The sequence below is a fragment of the Bacillus rossius genome, chromosome 3, assembly GCF_032445375.1.
Source record: "Bacillus rossius redtenbacheri isolate Brsri chromosome 3, Brsri_v3, whole genome shotgun sequence".
NCBI classification, from domain to species: domain Eukaryota; kingdom Metazoa; phylum Arthropoda; class Insecta; order Phasmatodea; family Bacillidae; genus Bacillus; species Bacillus rossius.
The window spans coordinates 15,401,422-15,424,364 of NC_086332.1; the positions used below are offsets into that span (position 1 = coordinate 15,401,422).

At 42.0% G+C, this 22,943-nt stretch overlaps 1 protein-coding gene across 1 annotated transcript in view; it reads left to right on the forward strand.

Annotated features, from left to right (window-relative positions):
• Positions 1-22,943, forward strand: part of LOC134530266 (uncharacterized) — a 48,039-nt gene that overhangs the window by 23,774 nt on the left and 1,322 nt on the right. Inside the window, exons 4-5 of the mRNA XM_063364961.1 lie at positions 842-981; positions 17,357-17,506. Of these exons, the coding sequence (XP_063221031.1) occupies positions 842-981; positions 17,357-17,506 (290 nt within the window). The remainder of the gene's footprint in view (positions 1-841; positions 982-17,356; positions 17,507-22,943) is intronic.

Sequence of the window (22,943 nt, forward strand, 5' to 3'; positions counted from 1 at the left end):
ATGTCCTATAATTTGCGTGAGCAAAGCTAATGGCGGTTAGCTAGCATGGAATATATAAAAATTATTTGTTTTTGACGTGACAACGTCTAATAAATCGATGGACGTTGGCTGCACGCAGGAAAAAGTGTCCCGTTACGCACATTGTCCCGTTACGCTGTGTCCCGTTACACTCATTGTACGCTTGCGCCGCATCTAACTCTATTCCACTCGATTGGAACAACTATCGATTTGACTTTTTCGAGGCACATTAAACTTGAAACACTCCCATTCGTTTCCTACTTTTCCTATCATCGTCCTATCCTTAACAGAATAACACAGATTGGAAGAAGTTAAATAGCAAACATGTATAAAAGTTAAAATTAAAATAATCTCTTCGTTAAAGTAATAAAAATATTTGAATTAATGAGTGCAAATAAAAGTAAATTTATCAATTGAATTGTAGTTTTCATTCCACTCCTTCTTTGTATCAATAAAACAGATTCAATTTTATTCATAAAAGTATGCAATCATTTCATCAATGTTTTGTTATGATGTCACGTTAAACTATCGTCCGTAAACCGACTTTACAGACAACCAATTTTTTTTTACTTACCCGCTTTCTCCTCTGTGAAAAGTAAAATCGTTTAGGGAGGGGGCAAATGAAAGTTGTAAAATTACTCATCACAGGCAGAATTCATACAGAATAAAGGTTTTCGATGTGTCAGTAAATGTACAGTCAAGCTTTCTTGATGTAAAATATATATTTGCATATGAAGTGCTTCACAAAAATATATGGTTGTACGCATGTCTAATAAAGCGTACAGGTTTTAATCAGACTGTTATAAAATGTGTGTTTTTGTAGGCCACAACTGAACGGTTCCCGTTTCTACGCCGATGTGGTCATCTCCGTACCGAAGCTGTTCTACGAGGGCTCATACGCCTCCAAGGCAGAGGTTTTACTCGTTCCCGTCAGTTGGAACGGGGTGTTCAACATGACCCTTGGTGAGTTGGACCCACGGGTAAGCGGCGAATACGAACCCCTGGAACGTACCACGTGATGAGTACTGTCACGGCTATTCTAAACGGCGCTGTCCTTTACACAAAACAAACTTTTCCGTTTGTTCACTCGACGTCAACGCTGATGGGATACATTTTTATCTTCAATTGACTGCGCCCTATTTTTTCCTTTATTTGCTGATAGCTAGGAGTACTTTTGGGCTTACAGCGTAACTTGCAGTGAAATAACACTAACAATAGGTACTTAAAAGTCTAGGCTGACAAGAAAATAATCCACAAATGTATCCTAGCTTTTTTATACGATATTAGCTGCAGTACCCGGCGTTGCCCGGGCTGAACACAGGGTTATATATTGTACGCGAGTTAAAGAAAAATGGATAGCGCTATATGACAGTGTGGTGGACATTGAGAAATGACACAAAATTGCTGTTTGTATGTCCATGACCTATGATTTTCTGTTTACCCATGGCAATCGGTTGAACGGTGTATAAGTTGATGCACTGCAGTGCCATCTAGCGGCGAGATACAAAAAAAATTAATAGCATAAAAACCTTCTCCATTAAAAAAACTTGATGTGCCAACTTTCATGGAGATCGTCATACATTTAAACATCTTATTTTATATGTACAAAATGAGGTCATTGTTTAAAATTTTGCTTTTAAAGCACTGCCTGCTCTTTTCGCTACATTTGACTCGTGTGTTGTGTAAAAATAAAGGGAAACAGTTCCGTAAAGGATAGCCCAATTAATATACTGCATTTTTATTTATAAGCTAATATTTACACTATTAGTTAAATTACAACAATTTAAATGACTTGTCCACAAATTAAAACTAACATGATCGCCTAGTGCAATCTCAATAATTTTCCCGGAAATGTGGTGTCTGTAAGTCAATAGTTTTTATTTTTAGAAAAAAACGTTGCTTGAACAGTTTTTTTCGATCCAAAACAACACTATCGTCAATCCAATGCGTTTTTTAATTAATAAATTAAAATATGTTGGTGATTGTTACTTGTTGTTTCTTGAATTAAATAAGAAAACAATTTTTCTGGAAGTAAAACACAAGCAAATGTGTAATGACTAGCCCAATAGATCGACCACCTGATCAAAATAAACATTTCACTCAATGAAAATAATTATGCGTATTATTTAAATTGCCTTTCAAGAAAGTGTGACCAGTGGCGTAAGTCACTTAAGCATCACGCTCATGTGACGTGGTTGATTTGGTCGATTTCAATCCCCCTTTTTTGACTCAGTTTACGAGCACGGGGTTTTTTGGAAGTTATTATAATTTTAAAGATCCCAACACCTTAATCCTATTTAACATAACTATGTGACGTTAATCCCGTCCCATACCTTTACCTATATGTCTGAATTAGCGAGTAGTATAGGAATGACGGGCCGAGATCTGGCTTCTGGCTGAGGTGCCGAGGTGCCGGTCCACCATCTTGGATTTGTGACATCACGGCGGCAAAAATTCCTCAAAATTCCTCAAAAATGACTCAAAATGACTCAAAAATTCCCGTTTTAAGAAAAAATTTCCCGTTTTCGAGGGAAAAATTCCCATTTCGAGGGAAAATTTCCCGTTTTATTCCTCAAAAATCCCAACGGCTAGAAATGTCCTGATAGAGGCTTAAGCATCCTTAACTCAAGCCTCAGTTAAGCCTCTATCAGGATGTGACCTTGACCTTTGACCTTGACCCCGGCGGCCATCTTGGATCCGCCATTTTGGATGACGTCATTGTGTTCTCGAAAATTCCAAAGACGTGTTTTCCGCCATATTGGATGATGACGTCACCGTTGCAATTTTGGTTACGGCCGCCATCTTTAACTTTTTTATTTATTATCCGATTTTAATGAAATTTTTTTTTAAAATATAAAAAAATTCAAATAATAAAATTTTAATAAAATACTTATAAAAATATACTTTTACGACACGGAGGTCAGAGTCCTCGGTTCGAACCCGGTGAGTGCAAAAAAAACTAAAAATGGCGACAGGCTCCTTCCTCAATGGTGGATGCAGGCAGACTGACTCCTACCACTTTTTTTCAAAGCATATATATCGTCAGCTGGTATGACGTCATGTCCGCCATCTTGAAAATCCATAATTTTAATGCTAGAGATTCGGGAAAAATTTAAAAATCATTAAAAAAATTAACTAATCGAATTAAATAATAAAAAAATCCTTATAACCACCGTTGCACTTTTCGTAACGGCCACCATCATTTAATCAAGAAACTGGAGGTCACCATCTTGTTTTCATCCGCTAGAGTGTGCTGATACCATGTTAGTATACTTAACCGGTCACCACACCTTTAACCTTGACCTTGAAATTTGACCTTGACCTTGAAATTTGACCTTGACCGTGAACTTTGACCTTGACCTTGATATTTTACCTTGACCTTTGACCTTGTCCTTGAAATTTGACCTTGACCTTGAAATTTGACCTTGACCTTGAAATTTGACCTTGACCTGGATATTTGACTTTGACCCTGAAATTTGACTTTGTCCTTGTCGACCATCATGGATTCGACATTTTATGTTCAGTACATGCTACCAGGAGCTACCACCTGCTGGAGTACGCCATCTTGTGTGTGTGTACTTGTATTATAGAGTACATTTCCATCTGGATAATTTTATTCTAACCCGCTACAGTGCAGTAATCATTTATTATAGAGGTGCCCCCCGCCATCTTGAAATACGGCCGCCATCTTGAAATCATGTAATAATGTAGCTAGAAAAGCGGGAAAAAATCCAAAATTCATTAAATAAATCACTCATTAACTTACATATTGATTCGATCGATTCCTGTCCTCGGTTCGATACCCGATCGATGCAATAATGTTTAATATTATGTAAAAAATAATAATTTCAATAAACCATGTTCAACATACGTAAAGAGACTCTAAATCATCTACAACCATCATCCTATCAGACATCAAGACCAACATATTGGTAATTCACAATTTTAATGCTAGAAATTCGGGAAAAAAATCCAAAATTCATTAAATAAATTTGTAATCCATATAATGATTGATTGGATCGACTAAGGTCCTTGGTTCGATCCCTAGCCGATACAAAACAACTTTAATTAAAAAAATACTAAAAAAGTGTTAGGTTTGAGAAAATAAAAACACCACAAGTTCTTTTAAAAATATTATTACATAAATTCAATACACTACTACAAGTACAAAAAAAAACTGACAAATTAGCAAAGCCTTTTGGATTCCTCGATTCAAACAGTCTTCATATTGTACGGACTAAGCCTTTTACATGACTTTAAATGTCTATCCGATCCGGTCATCACCACAGCCACAGACGGACTGAAGTCCATATCACCAGGGTCTCACTTATATAGACTCATCAGCCGGTACAACACAAGAGTCAAAACAATAACCATGTTCATTATACGCGCACTTAACTTTCTCGGAGCATTTTTTATAATGAAGATGTAAGCTATCAAGACGTGAAATTAGTTTTTTGCACTTATTGCACTGAAATTGTATTCTTTTAACATTACTAGAACAACTGCTTCTTTCATGTCTGCGAGCATTTGAGGTGATAGTAAATGATGCGTCACAGTATTTGCACTGACGCAATGTACGCTCTTCATTAGTTGAAGAATCCATTGCTGATGATGAAACTTCGGATGATGGTGGAACAGCACATATCGAAGTCTCCTCCAGTGTTGTCAGAGGCGTTGCCAACGGGATCTGCTCCAACATCGTCGGCGCTGGCGTCATGGTTCCCGTAGTCGATGGTACATCCTCCATCGAGTTCGACGTTAAAGTCGGTAAAGATGCCATCGAAGTCTCAAGAACAGGCAATTACACGACTTATGCACCAGAAGAAACAAACTAGGTGATCCGTACACCGTCGACGGCAGTAACAAACTGAGCGTCCTGCTGTCTAGGACTCGCTTATATACACGCACCGGATGGAATAATACGCTAGTCAAATCAAGAACAATTTATTATAATACTAGAGTCAAAACAACATTAAAAAAATAGAAGCACCATCAACAAAAAAAAGGCAGCACATTTGGAAGCACCGACAACGAAAAAGGCAGCACCATCATCGAAAAGGCCGCACATTTGTCATTGGCTCCAATACTCATTGGCTCCAATATTCATTGGTTCCATCAGTCTATTGATTCTATCAGTCTAGTGACTCCAACAGTCATTGACACCAACAGCCTTTTTCTTCATCAGCTCCAATGATATTTGGCTAGAATGCTACGAGTCTAAGAGACTATGAGGCTACAATTCTACGAGTGTACAAGACTCCTCCAACTACCTTCAAGTGTATAAAGCTCCAAATGCTCCAACACGCAATGTACGCAATGTACGCGCAATACACACAGTACACACACAGGAAACGGAACGTACACACACAGTACACACAGGAAACGGAACGTACACACAGTACACACAGGAAACGGAACGTACACACAGTACACACAGGAAACGGAACGTACACACAGTACACACAGGAAACGGAACGTACACACAGTACACACAGGAAACGGAACGTACACACAGTACACACAGGAAACGGAACGTACACACAGTACACACAGGAAACGGAACGTACACACAGTACACACAGGAAACGAAACGTACACACAGTACACACAGGAAACAGAACGTACACACAGTACACACAGGAAACGGAACGTACACACAATGACTACACTTCGTTCGCGCAGTATAAGCATTTAATGAGAACGAAGCACGTTTGGACGGAAATTCTATAAAACGAAAGCTCATTTAACGAAAAGGAGGCGCATTCTCTCGTTCATTCAACTTGGTAGGATGCAATCGTCAATGATAAGTTAGGATATAATCTCTCCAACAGTCTATGAATCCAACAGTTTATATTTCCATTAGCCATCGACTCCAACAGTCATTGACTCCAACAGTCATTGGCTCCAACAGTCATTGCCTCCAACAGCTCCAAATGGCTCCAACAGCTCCAAATGGATCCAAATGCTCCAAACGACCTCCAAATGCTTGACAGCTCCAAATGGCTCCAAATGCTCCAAACGGCCTCCAAATGACTCCAACAGCCTCCAAATGCTTAACACATCTCCAAATGGCTCCAAATGCTCCAAACGGCCTCCAAATGCTTGACAGCTCCAAATGTCTCCAGCAGCTCCAAATGCTCCAAATGGCTCCAACAGCTCCAACAGCTCCAAATGGCTCCAACAGCTCAAAATGCTCCAAACGGTCTCCAAATGGCTCCAACAGCTCCAACAGCCTCCAAATGCTTAACTCAGCTCCAAATGGCTCCAAATGTTCCAAACGGCCTTCAAATGCTTGACAGCTCCAAATGCTCCAAATGGCTCCAACAGCTCCAAAAGGCTCCAAATGCTTCAAAAGACTCCAAATGCTCCAACAGCTCCAAATGGCTCCATCAGCTCCAACAGCTCCAAAAAAAAGGCTCCAAATGCTCCAACAGCCTCCAAATGCTTAACACAGCGCCAGATGCTTCAAAAGGCTCCAATTATCGCATCTGTCTTCGTCGGCATTTTCTCTTTTGCTCCCACTGCTCCAACAGCATTATGTTATATGATTCCATGGATACTTTGTTACGTAGCTACAGGTCTACGAGGTTCCAATGCATCATGTTTACGAAGCTTCCAGGACACGAGGCTACATGGCTACGAGACTACATGACTCTAACTAATTACAATAGCACCACTCAGTGGTGAGAGTTAGGTTATCTAATGCAAAGCAAATTGATGTAAGTAGTTCTGACTGTCATCAACAGATGTAGCCACGTGTTGCTTGCAGGTAAATATTAATTAGTTATTTTATGTGGGATGCGGGATGCTCACTAACGATCGCAAAAGAAGGAGGGCTTCGCTAGACACCAAGGAGAAGGAAGTTCGTCTTACATGTTAATGCTTCGCTGATGTTTCATGGCATATTATTTGACTGAGTAATGGTTGTTTATTTCTTTAATTCCACCTGGTAAAATTATTGCAAGTGTCAATTTATTAGCAGAAATTCACTAATTAAATGTAGCTCTGAATAAAATGACATGACGCATTAGGTAAATATCCTTCATGCAGAGATCGATTTCACACAAATAATCAGCAGCACTCAGAGAAAATCATTAGATGTCTAGCCAGGAATAACCAGAAGCACTTGGAGAAAACCATCAAATTATTAACAAGAATAATCAGGAGCACACTGAGGAAACCACCATAATATTAACAATAATAATCGGAAGCACACGGAGAAAACCATCATAATATTAACCAAATTAATTGGAAGCACACAGAGAAAACCACCACATGTTTTCTTTGATATCATAAAATTACAAGAAAAAATATTTAAAAATAAAAATAAATTAATAAAAAAATTAAAAAAATTAAAAAATGCATAAATTTCTGGCTTGTACAAGAACTCTATCTTTGATCAACAATGATAAGTTTACAAGCTAGCAGAAACTGTTTATGCATTTTTTAATTTTTTTAATTTTTTTATTAATTTATTTTTATTTTTAAATATTTTTTCTTGTAATTTTATGATATCAAAGAAAACATGTGGTGGTTTTCTCTGTGTGCTTCCAATTAATTTGGTTAATATTATGATGGTTTTCTCCGTGTGCTTCCGATTATTATTGTTAATATTATGGTGGTTTCCTCAGTGTGCTCCTGATTATTCTTGTTAATAATTTGATGGTTTTCTCCAAGTGCTTCTGGTTATTCCTGGCTAGACATCTAATGATTTTCTCTGAGTGCTGCTGATTATTTGTGTGAAATCGATCTCTGCATGAAGGATATTTACCTAATGCGTCATGTCATTTTATTCAGAGCTACATTTAATTAGTGAATTTCTGCTAATAAATTGACACTTGCAATAATTTTACCAGGTGGAATTAAAGAAATAAACAACCATTACTCAGTCAAATAATATGCCATGAAACATCAGCGAAGCATTAACATGTAAGACGAACTTCCTTCTCCTTGGTGTCTAGCGAAGCCCTCCTTCTTTTGCGATCGTTAGTGAGCATCCCGCATCCCACATAAAATAACTAATTAATATTTACCTGCAAGCAACACGTGGCTACATCTGTTGATGACAGTCAGAACTACTTACATCAATTTGCTTTGCATTAGATAACCTAACTCTCACCACTGAGTGGTGCTATTGTAATCAGTTAGAGTCATGTAGTCTCGTAGCCATGTAGCCTCGTGTCCTGGAAGCTTCGTAAACATGATGCATTGGAACCTCGTAGACCTGTAGCTACGTAACAAAGTATCCATGGAATCATATAACATAATGCTGTTGGAGCAGTGGGAGCAAAAGAGAAAATGCCGACGAAGACAGATGCGATAATTGGAGCCTTTTGAAGCATCTGGCGCTGTGTTAAGCATTTGGAGGCTGTTGGAGCATTTGGAGCCTTTTTTTTGGAGCTGTTGGAGCTGATGGAGCCATTTGGAGCTGTTGGAGCATTTGGAGTCTTTTGAAGCATTTGGAGCCTTTTGGAGCTGTTGGAGCCATTTGGAGCATTTGGAGCTGTCAAGCATTTGAAGGCCGTTTGGAACATTTGGAGCCATTTGGAGCTGAGTTAAGCATTTGGAGGCTGTTGGAGCTGTTGGAGCCATTTGGAGACCGTTTGGAGCATTTTGAGCTGTTGGAGCCATTTGGAGCTGTTGGAGCTGTTGGAGCCATTTGGAGCATTTGGAGCTGCTGGAGACATTTGGAGCTGTCAAGCATTTGGAGGCCGTTTGGAGCATTTGGAGCCATTTGGAGATGTGTTAAGCATTTGGAGGCTGTTGGAGTCATTTGGAGGCCGTTTGGAGCATTTGGAGCCATTTGGAGCTGTCAAGCATTTGGAGGTCGTTTGGAGCATTTGGATCCATTTGGAGCTGTTGGAGCCATTTGGAGCTGTTGGAGGCAATGACTGTTGGAGCCAATGACTGTTGGAGTCAATGACTGTTGGAGTCGATGGCTAATGGAAATATAAACTGTTGGATTCATAGACTGTTGGAGAGATTATATCCTAACTTATCATTGACGATTGCATCCTACCAAGTTGAATGAACGAGAGAATGCGCCTCCTTTTCGTTAAATGAGCTTTCGTTTTATAGAATTTCCGTCCAAACGTGCTTCGTTCTCATTAAATGCTTATACTGCGCGAACGAAGTGTAGTCATTGTGTGTACGTTCCGTTTCCTGTGTGTACTGTGTGTACGTTCTGTTTCCTGTGTGTACTGTGTGTACGTTCCGTTTCCTGTGTGTACTGTGTGTACGTTCCGTTTCCTGTGTGTACTGTGTGTACGTTCCGTTTCCTGTGTGTACTGTGTGTACGTTCCGTTTCCTGTGTGTACTGTGTGTACGTTCCGTTTCCTGTGTGTACTGTGTGTACGTTCCGTTTCCTGTGTGTACTGTGTGTACGTTCCGTTTCCTGTGTGTACTGTGTGTACGTTCCGTTTCCTGTGTGTACTGTGTGTGTACGTTCCGTTTCCTGTGTGTGTACTGTGTGTATTGCGCGTACATTGCGTACATTGCGTGTTGGAGCATTTGGAGCTTTATACACTTGAAGGTAGTTGGAGGAGTCTTGTACACTCGTAGAATTGTAGCCTCATAGTCTCTTAGACTCGTAGCATTCTAGCCAAATATCATTGGAGCTGATGAAGAAAAAGGCTGTTGGTGTCAATGACTGTTGGAGTCACTAGACTGATAGAATCAATAGACTGATGGAACCAATGAATATTGGAGCCAATGAGTATTGGAGCCAATGACAAATGTGCGGCCTTTTCGATGATGGTGCTGCCTTTTTCGTTGTCGGTGCTTCCAAATGTGCTGCCTTTTTTTTGTTGATGGTGCTTCTATTTTTTTAATGTTGTTTTGACTCTAGTATTATAATAAATTGTTCTTGATTTGACTAGCGTATTATTCCATCCGGTGCGTGTATATAAGCGAGTCCTAGACAGCAGGACGCTCAGTTTGTTACTGCCGTCGACGGTGTACGGATCACCTAGTTTGTTTCTTCTGGTGCATAAGTCGTGTAATTGCCTGTTCTTGAGACTTCGATGGCATCTTTACCGACTTTAACGTCGAACTCGATGGAGGATGTACCATCGACTACGGGAACCATGACGCCAGCGCCGACGATGTTGGAGCAGATCCCGTTGGCAACGCCTCTGACAACACTGGAGGAGACTTCGATATGTGCTGTTCCACCATCATCCGAAGTTTCATCATCAGCAATGGATTCTTCAACTAATGAAGAGCGTACATTGCGTCAGTGCAAATACTGTGACGCATCATTTACTATCACCTCAAATGCTCGCAGACATGAAAGAAGCAGTTGTTCTAGTAATGTTAAAAGAATACAATTTCAGTGCAATAAGTGCAAAAAACTAATTTCACGTCTTGATAGCTTACATCTTCATTATAAAAAATGCTCCGAGAAAGTTAAGTGCGCGTATAATGAACATGGTTATTGTTTTGACTCTTGTGTTGTACCGGCTGATGAGTCTATATAAGTGAGACCCTGGTGATATGGACTTCAGTCCGTCTGTGGCTGTGGTGATGACCGGATCGGATAGACATTTAAAGTCATGTAAAAGGCTTAGTCCGTACAATATGAAGACTGTTTGAATCGAGGAATCCAAAAGGCTTTGCTAATTTGTCAGTTTTTTTTTGTACTTGTAGTAGTGTATTGAATTTATGTAATAATATTTTTAAAAGAACTTGTGGTGTTTTTATTTTCTCAAACCTAACACTTTTTTAGTATTTTTTTAATTAAAGTTGTTTTGTATCGGCTAGGGATCGAACCAAGGACCTTAGTCGATCCAATCAATCATTATATGGATTACAAATTTATTTAATGAATTTTGGATTTTTTTCCCGAATTTCTAGCATTAAAATTGTGAATTACCAATATGTTGGTCTTGATGTCTGATAGGATGATGGTTGTAGATGATTTAGAGTCTCTTTACGTATGTTGAACATGGTTTATTGAAATTATTATTTTTTACATAATATTAAACATTATTGCATCGATCGGGTATCGAACCGAGGACAGGAATCGATCGAATCAATATGTAAGTTAATGAGTGATTTATTTAATGAATTTTGGATTTTTTCCCGCTTTTCTAGCTACATTATTACATGATTTCAAGATGGCGGCCGTATTTCAAGATGGCGGGGGGCACCTCTATAATAAATGATTACTGCACTGTAGCGGGTTAGAATAAAATTATCCAGATGGAAATGTACTCTATAATACAAGTACACACACACAAGATGGCGTACTCCAGCAGGTGGTAGCTCCTGGTAGCATGTACTGAACATAAAATGTCGAATCCATGATGGTCGACAAGGACAAAGTCAAATTTCAGGGTCAAAGTCAAATATCCAGGTCAAGGTCAAATTTCAAGGTCAAGGTCAAATTTCAAGGTCAAGGTCAAATTTCAAGGACAAGGTCAAAGGTCAAGGTAAAATATCAAGGTCAAGGTCAAAGTTCACGGTCAAGGTCAAATTTCAAGGTCAAGGTCAAATTTCAAGGTCAAGGTTAAAGGTGTGGTGACCGGTTAAGTATACTAACATGGTATCAGCACACTCTAGCGGATGAAAACAAGATGGTGACCTCCAGTTTCTTGATTAAATGATGGTGGCCGTTACGAAAAGTGCAACGGTGGTTATAAGGATTTTTTTATTATTTAATTCGATTAGTTAATTTTTTTAATGATTTTTAAATTTTTCCCGAATCTCTAGCATTAAAATTATGGATTTTCAAGATGGCGGACATGACGTCATACCAGCTGACGATATATATGCTTTGAAAAAAAGTGGTAGGAGTCAGTCTGCCTGCATCCACCATTGAGGAAGGAGCCTGTCGCCATTTTTAGTTTTTTTTGCACTCACCGGGTTCGAACCGAGGACTCTGACCTCCGTGTCGTAAAAGTATATTTTTATAAGTATTTTATTAAAATTTTATTATTTGAATTTTTTTATATTTTAAAAAAAAAATTTCATTAAAATCGGATAATAAATAAAAAAGTTAAATATGGCGGCCGTAACCAAAATTGCAACGGTGACGTCATCATCCAATATGGCGGAAAACACGTCTTTGGAATTTTCGAGAACACAATGACGTCATCCAAAATGGCGGATCCAAGATGGCCGCCGGGGTCAAGGTCAAAGGTCAAGGTCACATCCTGATAGAGGCTTAACTGAGGCTTGAATTAAGGATGCTTAAGCCTCTATCAGGACATTTCTAGCCGTTGGGATTTTTGAGGAATAAAACGGGAAATTTTCCCTCGAAATGGGAATTTTTCCCTCGAAAACGGGAAATTTTTTCTTAAAACGGGAATTTTTGAGTCATTTTGAGTCATTTTTGAGGAATTTTGAGGAATTTTTGCCGCCGTGACGTCACAAATCCAAGATGGTGGACCGGCACCTCGGCACCTCAGCCAGAAGCCAGATCTCGGCCCGTCATTCCTATACTACTACTTTAGCGTTAAGGTTTATATATTGTCAATACATTATCTTTTATTAGCCAGTAATAAATCGTGCCTGGCTCTTTATTCAGTGTTGAAAACCACAATGATATCAAGATTCTTCGACAGTCTTAGACACCTGCTTTAAAAACACTAGGAACTAAATATTAAATTTATTATGGAAGGGAATAAGTCTATTCATATTATAAGACGACAGCATTAAAGCGAATGCGATTTAATGTATGCATTTTCTATGGTAACGACGGTAGCCTTCAGGAAAGGTAACTTCTGGTCCAAACTTTGGTACGCGACACTTTTTATACAATCTTAGGTTAGTGTATTTTTAAAATCACTTATTGGTCATCCTACCAGCAAATGAGACAAAAATAAAATGCTATCCAATAGAATTGTATTTAATTTAAGTTATCTGGCTTATTAACTACCCTGGTTTTTATACCAGTTAGCTAATCAGGGAGCGACTAACGAGATATGCTTACTCCAGCTTTATAACTAACAACTCCACATACATCTGCGCCGTTACTGGAGTCCTGCCCCAGTACCCATCGCACAGGAGTTGGTTCTTCAACCAGCTGTGTTTTGGAGGTCAACCAGAGGGCATTTCTAAACAATCCGCGGGGTGGATAGCACTGTTTGTGCATTGGGTACAACTCATCTGCGCGTGACAACGCATCCCGGAACTCAGCCGTCCGAAACTTTCACGCACAATTCCAGAACAGCAGACCTGCATCATGTTATGGGTCAATGTTACTCGGTGACTGTTTGACACGTTTGACGAAAAAAAAGTAAACAATATATTTAATTATTTGTATTTAATTATTTTAGTCTGCATCCTAATTATCCAATAGCAATAGGAAAAAAAGGCTTTTTAAATAATATTTTTCATAGTTATAAGCAGTCACATTTTTATGAGGAAGAAAATGTTGTCACATAATTATTATTATTATTGATATAATTCCGGTCGTCAACAATAGGAACTCTTTTGACTTTTCTTAAGTTGTGCGTTAATTAAGAAAATCAGTGTCAGTAGCTTTGCAATAAACTGAAAGTGTTATTTCAGTAATAATATCTCTGGTATGTCTTCTGATAACTTTGTTTCTTTCCCCGTCCGACAGTGGTGACTGGTTGCTTGCCTACCAGGTAGGCGCTGTCAGAATCCCTCCGTGCATCTTCTACTGTCGGCTCACCTCCTCTAGAGGTGGTGAAAACGAGGGAGGTCACCGCTTTACTTAAACAAATTCAGCTTTACTTAAATAGTAGTTAATAGTGCAGTCGGAAAACATCAACCTCTGTAACAACACAGCTAAGCTTAAGTTTTCTGCAATCGGAAGTTGTTTTCAAAAATACGTTATATTATTTGGTGCTATTTGGATACATATTTGTAAACCTCCCTACTAAAAATGTAAGCAAGAGAGTCTAAATAATACACATTTTTCCCCCCTGGCTTGGACTTTGTACCCCTGAATGGTTCTACTCCCTCAACACCCGTGTGCTGCGGGTGGCCTATCTTCCAGGAAAGTTATAGCCGCAGGTTTCGCGCGCCTCTGCTGAAGCAGTGGAGTGGTGGGAGTTGACCACGTGGCCATGTGACAGCTTACGTAACTACCACCCCTCCTTGAGTCTTCGCCGAGGCAGGAGTAACACGGACCTTCTGGGCGATTCGAGGAAGAAGGGGAAGCGCGCCCGATGATAATGTATAACCCCGATCGGAACACAGTATACTCTTTTCTACTCTGTCCAACCCTTCTTCCAGGTCCATCCTTTTGTTTACCGTAACCATCCTGCACGCATAAATGCATGATTTTTGCACCCTGCATGTAAGAGCCCAGGGTTTTCCGTGTGTCCATGCAGGTTTTACCTGGGCCCAACTTATCTAGTTTTAGTCTGGAATAGTCAGTGAGGGGATATAGTCGTAGCGCCAATTGCTGCCATGGCTGGCCAATCCCCTCCTAGCACATGATGCATGCTTCCTCTCCTGCATGGCTAACACCCTGCATGATTATAGCGTATAGGCTTCGGCCTGAGACGCACTTAGAGTCTTCCCTACCCAGACCCCTCCCGCAAACTCGTAGCTTTAAGTTAGGCTAGGAAAAAAAGTACAGAGCACAGAGAGTGCAGGAGGAAGGAGCACGAAGCACAACTCCACGATCGTCGTCCTGCCGCCGCCGAGCCAGACCACCAGGAGCGCCACTGTGCCCGAGCGCGCATCGAACATCGAGGGTGGACTTAGTCTCTGGGACGGGTAAGCTCGACTTACATGTTTCTTGGGAAATCGGACTTAGCCCAGTCGTCGAGGAGAGACCCGAAGGCAGTGCAGCGGAGAGCGACTTAGCGAAGAAGGTTTTGCGTCAACTCGTGGATCGAGTTGAGGACTCGTCGGGCGAGTTTTATGTGTAAAGACGCAACCGAGGTCTGAAAATGCTCGGCGTTGATGTGTCACTTTTTGCTCGCCGAGCGAACACGAGATAATGAGCAGAAAATCTGAAGGAAATACTCGTGGTTGGTTTATGTGTGTGACTGCGGTGGTTGATTTTTGGCTGTCAAGTCATGGCCAGTGTAATGATATGCCTGACTTTGGCTTTATTCCCGACACTTACTTCTGAACGCGAGGCAACTAGTATTGACTTTGTGTAAGAGTGTTGAGGTTGTGCAACGAGACTGGTTTTTTTCAAGACCCCTGGTTTGAGTGTGACAGGGGCGGACATGCTGGACTCGGGCGAAGAGGGCTGTCGCCTGTTTGTCGCGTCACTGTGTCGCAGTCGTCGGGGCAACTCGTTGTTCGTGTTGGGAAGCGCGAGTGCTGTTGGGGCAGGAGCATGCTAGTCGGCAGGCGCGCTGGTGGAAGAGACGGCTCGACGAGCGACCATGGGTCAGGACGTCCTACGGACTCTAGGGCGAGTGTGCGGCCAGTGTGCACCCACAATACTCCAGGGGTTCGTGTAAAGCTGGTAGAGGTTTTTTTTTGGTTAAAACATTGAAGTTAAAGGCGTCGTACCACGCAATCTTAATGTTTGAGGATAGTTGTTTTGCTGTAAATACTTGGTTCATTTAAAAGTCATTTTTGCCCTTGTCATTTTAACATTGTGTGCCTCAGATATTTTATTTTTGAAATATTACAACTTGGCTTAGTCTCATTTAACGTATGAAAGTTTTCTATTCATTAAAGTCTTGCTATTGTAATTATTAACTTTTTTTATTTTACAGAATAATAAGATTTCACTATATTTTAAAGTTGATGTATGACTTGTTAGTAATAATCAAAAAAAAATTTGTTGATAGGCACATTCTGTGCGCGTCCTTGAGTAGGTCAAGAAACAGAAAATGTGCGCAAGGCCAATTGAGTGCTCGAGATTTATCTCTTTTGTCTTTGTTAACCACATATTCGCAGAAAATATAATGTGTGACACTCACAAGCCATTACTTTGGTTTTGCTTGAACGCAACCCTTTGTTTCCCGTTCCGGGGGCCATTAGGTAAGTGCGTTTTTTAATTAAAATTTTATTGAAATGGTATTTAAAGGTTTTTAATAAATTAAATATTTTCCTGAATTTTTAGCTAAGTAATTACGGATTTTTAAAATGGCGGGAGTGACGTAATAAACAAAAAATTGACGACAAACGTTTTTTTAAAATTTATTAAATACATTATCTTATTAATTTTCAAATTTTCCCCGATTTTCTAGCATAAAACTTACGGATTTTCAAGTTGGCGGGCGTAAAGATAAGTGCAACGGTTTAATAATCCAAAATGATGGGTGCAACGTAATCATTTTTATATCAATTTTATTTAAATTTAAATTAGAATTTTTAAAATTGTTATATATAAAATACTTTTTACTCTTGCCGGGAATCGAACCAAATACTGAGATGGATTCCGTAACTTAACATTTGAGGTACGCCATTTTTTATATTGTTTGCAATTTGTTCAGAATTTGTTGGTCAAAAATTTATAATTTTCAAGTTTACAGTCAAGGTCTTGACCTCGGTGGCTTAGGGCGGCTAGACGACAGAAATTTTAAGCAGCTGTGAGGGATTTGGGTTATTTCCAAGGAAAAATTATTTTGAGGCATTCCGAATTCTAAATTTTAGAATTTTTGAGGGAAGAAATGGGAAATTTTCTCTCCGAAAAAAAAAATAATTTTTCCCTTGAAATAGGGTAATTTTGAGTCATTTTGAGTCATTTTTTAATAATTTTTTGAGGATTTTTGGGGAATTCGAAACCAGAAATGGCCGCCGCGACGTCACAATTCAAGATGGCGGACAGTGTTTCTGCCACCACACTCAGACTCCAGGGCTCGGACCGGCGAACATATACTACCGGCGGACACCCATTCATTCAAGCTGTACCTGGAACACTCCGAGGGGTCCCCGCCCTGTTGACGAGTGGAAGTGTTGAGCTACTTAAGCTCGGGTACTAGCCTGCTGAGCTAGTAGAGGTTGGATAGGCCTCGGCTGGATCACGAGCAACTGGGTGACCGAGGGGTCCCAGGGATGTGAGAGACATGGTTCTGTGTCGGTGCTGCTCAGATCCCGCAGAGGGGGCTGGCTCTGTAGGTGGTCTGGGGGTTTAACGGCGGAGCTGGGGGCGGGTCGGTGGGGCCGAAGTTGGGATGGGTCTCCTCAACCTCTTGACCTAGCCGTGCGCTCTCCAGTAACATGCTGCGATTGGAAATGGCGAATCTATTTCCCGGTTCTAGGAACCCATGTTTGGCACTGGTAACAGTGTCAGGCATGTAAAAGACCCATCTTTCTCCCTACCAGGATTATGCCCTAACGGGATTACTTGCCCGGGGGAGTATTGATGAATCAATGAGGTGTGAACCTAATGTACATGTACCTGGACAAGGAATGACTAACGTCGGGGCATCTCTCTTTGTTGCAGAGGACATCACCGACACCTGGAAACTGACTGCGGACCTCGTGAAGAAAGGGGACGAAACATTTTTGAACCTCAAAAACTTCTTGATCGACCCGAAGATCTCCGCTTTCCACACGTACGCTACGGGCCTTTTTTGGGGTAATGAAGAAGCAGGTAAGCAGTTACAAAAATGTCCGTGTGATGACTCATTCAAGAAACTTGACATTGTTCAGGTTACATGCAGTATTTCCATAGCTTCAGTCAGTACGACGTTAAAAAAAAATACAACTCTTGTCCAAATCATTTGTCAGCTGGACTATGTGTAGGTCAGGCCCTGTTGAGTTGCATTTTGTGATGAGGTCTACAAGAATGCTTTTTTAAAAGTTGCTTCTAAATGTTAGCTTTTCCAACAAAGTAGGGCGTTGATAGTCGCTCGCTGATATGATACGTAAAATTAATACTGACAACTAATCATTGTCCTTTGTTTCGGTTTCAAGATTACTTAACACAATCAACAAACAACAAACGGCACTTTGTTAAATATTTCAGTCATCTCCTCCTTATTCTTGTCGTCCTGCCGATGTTGATGCGTGGCTGGGTGGTGTCTGAGGGCGCCAACTAACCTTTAACAGGGGTGATTGCTGTGGGCTAGTTCACAGCACGAGACTCCTTTCTCTCGGTGGTCGTGACGTCGCCACGTGGCAGGCAGGAGTGGTTGGACCACACACACGACTAACTTGTCACGTTCTCGGTACGCACACGACTGTCCGGTCCGCACGCGAACGCCGATCGCCGAACTCCGCGAGTCGCACACGACTGCTCGCGCCGAGGGGTGAAGGCCAACTGGCGCGTCCTGGCAGGTCCCGTTAGGGCTCGAGTCGATCTCCGCTCTCCATGACAATCGACCTACACCCGTTCGAGACATTTTCCACCGACCACGAATGCCAACCAGTGAGGCACCGAGGTGGCATAACGACCTGTGCGAGCCACGGGAGCACCTGGGACGACGTCATGCTGCACAAACAAATTAAGTATTTAAACATTATAATGAATCGGAATAATTTAGTTGATTTTTTAATTTTTACCATGGATAAGGTACTTTAAGTTTGCCATTTTTATTTTAAATATACACATTTAATAACTATAACTCCCGTTATTTAATTACAATCACTGTATTTTCATAGAATTTTAAATAGAAATATTATATATATGTATATAGATATAATAGATGATGGTAAGTTTTAACAAGTGAATAAAACATGTTATTTTACAGTGTGCAAAGGGATATAAAACAATAAAAATACTTGAAACCTTTTGATTAAAAAAAAGAAGATAAGTTTTGACGTATTTGAATGAAAACATCTATACATATGGCTTATATTTATATGCATATGCTTAGTAAAAGAGAGCCGCTGCTAGGTTTGACTAAAAGTGTTTTATGACAAAAATCGTGTGATAAAATATTTCAAGCCGCACCTGTGTTTTCGTAACATGTGCGTCTCTGCCTGAGGACGGGAACAGATAGCAGTTCCCGAAACGTCGCTTGTTTCTGTTTTAGAAAACTGTTGTGTTTGTTTCGTCTTTTCGTTTTGTCGTGTTTTTGTCTTTTTTTGACTGTTGTGCTGAATTTTTTGGGTTCAATATTTTTGTGCTGTCATCATTTATGGGTTTATTTCGTTCTCTTCTGTTTTTGGATAACTATTGTGTTTGTTTCGTCTTTTCGTTTTGCTGTGTTTTTGTCTCGTTTCAACTGTTGTGCTGAATTTTTTAGGTTCGGTATTTTTGTGCTGTCATCATTTGTGGTTTTTTTCGTTTTGTTAGTCCATTTTTCTTTGATTTTCTTTGTTTGACCATATTCCTATTGTTGAGTATTGTGTGGTGTTTATATCCTGACAACAGACATTTTTTGCTTAGTTTGTGTTTTTTGTCATTTTTTTTTGTAGTTTTCTTCTACAGACATACATGAGCATAGCAATGGCGTATGTCCAAAAGCCTACATCAAGTCAAAAATTTTAAAATCCCCGTGTGACATAAAGAATCAAAACAACCAAATCGTCACACATGCTGACAAAACGCCGCGAGCTACGACTCTATTCCCGGTGACCAGGTTGCCAGACATTGCGAAGCCGGGTGTACCTGCTGTGCGAGAGCTGGCACCCTCTCGGCTGGTTCCGAATCATTCCCGGCTGAGCTGAGCGGGTCTGGCCAGAGAGTATCCGAATATATTTAGTGTTCCGAGCTGCAAACCTTTAAAAAAATATATTCATTTCTTTTCGTGTTTGATGATCCAATGTGTGAACTAACAGATACGACTGCCGTGTGAAGTTCGTTCCTAACACTTGCACAATTTACATTCCTGAACAGTCCTGGACAAGGAGCAAAGGTCGTTTCCGAATTCGCGTGAAGTGTACACTCATGCGTACTTATATTCGAAAGTGACATCACGAGAGCTGTCCAAACTCGAAGTCAAATACTTATCGCGTACTTCCATGTAAAAACAAGTCACAATTTTGAAAATCATTATATATGAGAGAAAAATACTGTGGAATTAAAATATTTGTCCAATAATTTTCTCTTTTTAATTTGCCACTATTAACGTATTTAATTGAAACAAATACAGGTTTAGGATGTTTAAACTAATAGCTACATGTACATATAATGAATTTCATATACGAAAGAGATTGCCATTAATTCGCACGTTTGTAACTGAGTGTAAAAGTTATCTAGTTTCAGCTAAATGTATATTTATGCTAATAGATTAAATTAATGAATTAAAAACAAATATTAAACTTTTAAGCTTTCTAAAACCCGTGTAGAGATCAAAAGTTACATCCCTGTGAAATTTAGAAAAGCAAACGGACGTTATGAACAAAGTCGTGTTGGAGACGACTGTCAGGGTTGCTCTGGTCGTCCACTTCCACCGCTGTGGTTCGAGGAGGAACAAAGTCGTGGTGGTGACGACTGTCAGGGTTGCTCTGGTCGTCCACTTCCACCGCTGTGGTTCGAGGAGGAACAAAGTCGTGGTGAAGACGACTGTCAGGGTTGCTCTGGTCGTCCACTTCCACCGCTGTGGTTCGAGGAGGAACAAAGTCGTGGTGAAGACGACTGTCAGGGTTGCTCTGGTCGTCCACTTCCACCGCTGTGGTTCGAGGAGGAACAAAGTCGTGGTGGTGACGACTGTCAGGGTTGCTCTGGTCGTCCACTTCCACCGCTGTGGTTCGAGGAGGAACAAAGTCGTGGTGAAGACGACTGTCAGGGTTGCTCTGGTCGTCCACTTCCACCGCTGTGGTTCGAGGAGGAACAAAGTCGTGGTGAAGACGACTGTCAGGGTTGCTCTGGTCGTCCACTTCCACCGCTGTGGTTCGAGGAGGAACAAAGTCGTGGTGAAGACGACTGTCAGGGTTGCTCTGGTCGTCCACTTCCACCGCTGTGGTTAGAGGAGGAACAAAGTCGTGGTGGTGACGACTGTCAGGGTTGCTCTGGTCGTCCACTTCCACCGCTGTGGTTCGAGGAGGAACAAAGTCGTGGTGAAGACGACTGTCAGGGTTGCTCTGGTCGTCCACTTCCACCGCTGTGGTTCGAGGAGGAACAAAGTCGTGGTGGTGACGACTGTCAGGGTTGCTCTGGTCGTCCACTTCCACCGCTGTGGTTCGAGGAGGAACAAAGTCGTGGTGAAGACGACTGTCAGGGTTGCTCTGGTCGTCCACTTCCACCGCTGTGGTTCGAGGAGGAACAAAGTCGTGGTGGTGACGACTGTCAGGGTTGCTCTGGTCGTCCACTTCCACCGCTGTGGTTCGAGGAGGAACAAAGTCGTGGTGAAGACGACTGTCAGGGTTGCTCTGGTCGTCCACTTCCACCGCTGTGGTTCGAGGAGGAACAAAGTCGTGGTGAAGACGACTGTCAGGGTTGCTCTGGTCGTCCACTTCCACCGCTGTGGTTCGAGGAGGAACAAAGTCGTGGTGGTGACGACTGTCAGGGTTGCTCTGGTCGTCCACTTCCACCGCTGTGGTTCGAGGAGGAACAAAGTCGTGGTGAAGACGACTGTCAGGGTTGCTCTGGTCGTCCACTTCCACCGCTGTGGTTCGAGGAGGAACAAAGTCGTGGTGAAGACGACTGTCAGGGTTGCTCTGGTCGTCCACTTCCACCGCTGTGGTTCGAGGAGGAACAAAGTCGTGGTGAAGACGACTGTCAGGGTTGCTCTGGTCGTCCACTTCCACCGCTGTGGTTAGAGGAGGAACAAAGTCGTGGTGGTGACGACTGTCAGGGTTGCTCTGGTCGTCCACTTCCACCGCTGTGGTTCGAGGAGGAACAAAGTCGTGGTGAAGACGACTGTCAGGGTTGCTCTGGTCGTCCACTTCCACCGCTGTGGTTCGAGGAGGAACAAAGTCGTGGTGAAGACGACTGTCAGGGTTGCTCTGGTCGTCCACTTCCACCGCTGTGGTTCGAGGAGGAACAAAGTCGTGGTGAAGACGACTGTCAGGGTTGCTCTGGTCGTCCACTTCCACCGCTGTGGTTAGAGGAGGAACAAAGTCGTGGTGGTGACGACTGTCAGGGTTGCTCTGGTTGTCCGCTTCCACCGCTGTGGTTCGAGGAGGAACAAAGTCGTGGTGGTGACGACTGTCAGGGTTGCTCTGGTCGTCCACTTCCACCGCTATGGTTCGAGGAGGAACAAAGTCGTGGTGAAGACGACTGTCAGGGTTGCTCTGGTCGTCCACTTCCACCGCTGTGGTTCGAGGAGGAACAAAGTCGTGGTGAAGACGACTGTCAGGGTTGCTCTGGTCGTCCACTTCCACCGCTGTGGTTCGAGGAGGAACAAAGTCGTGGTGAAGACGACTGTCAGGGTTGCTCTGGTCGTCCACTTCCACCGCTGTGGTTCGAGGAGGAACAAAGTCGTGGTGAAGACGACTGTCAGGGTTGCTCTGGTCGTCCACTTCCACCGCTGTGGTTAGAGGAGGAACAAAGTCGTGGTGAAGACGACTGTCAGGGTTGCTCTGGTCGTCCACTTCCACCGCTGTGGTTAGAGGAGGAACAAAGTCGTGGTGGTGACGACTGTCAGGGTTGCTCTGGTCGTCCACTTCCACCGCTGTGGTTCGAGGAGGAACAAAGTCGTGGTGAAGACGACTGTCAGGGTTGCTCTGGTCGTCCACTTCCACCGCTGTGGTTCGAGGAGGAACAAAGTCGTGGTGAATACGACTGTCAGGGTTGCTCTGGTCGTCCACTTCCACCGCTGTGGTTAGAGGAGGAACAAAGTCGTGGTGGTGACGACTGTCAGGGTTGCTCTGGTCGTCTACTTCCACCGCTGTGGTTCGAGGAGGAACAAAGTCGTGGTGGTGACGACTGTCAGGGTTGCTCTGGTCGTCCACTTCCACCGCTGTGGTTCGAGGAGGAACAAAGTCGTGGTGAAGACGACTGTCAGGGTTGCTCTGGTCGTCCACTTCCACCGCTGTGGTTCGAGGAGGAACAAAGTCGTGGTGAAGACGACTGTCAGGGTTGCTCTGGTCGTCCACTTCCACCGCTGTGGTTAGAGGAGGAACAAAGTCGTGGTGCTGACGACTGTCAGGGTTGCTCTGGTTGTCCACTTCCACCGCTGTGGTTCGAGGAGGAACAAAGT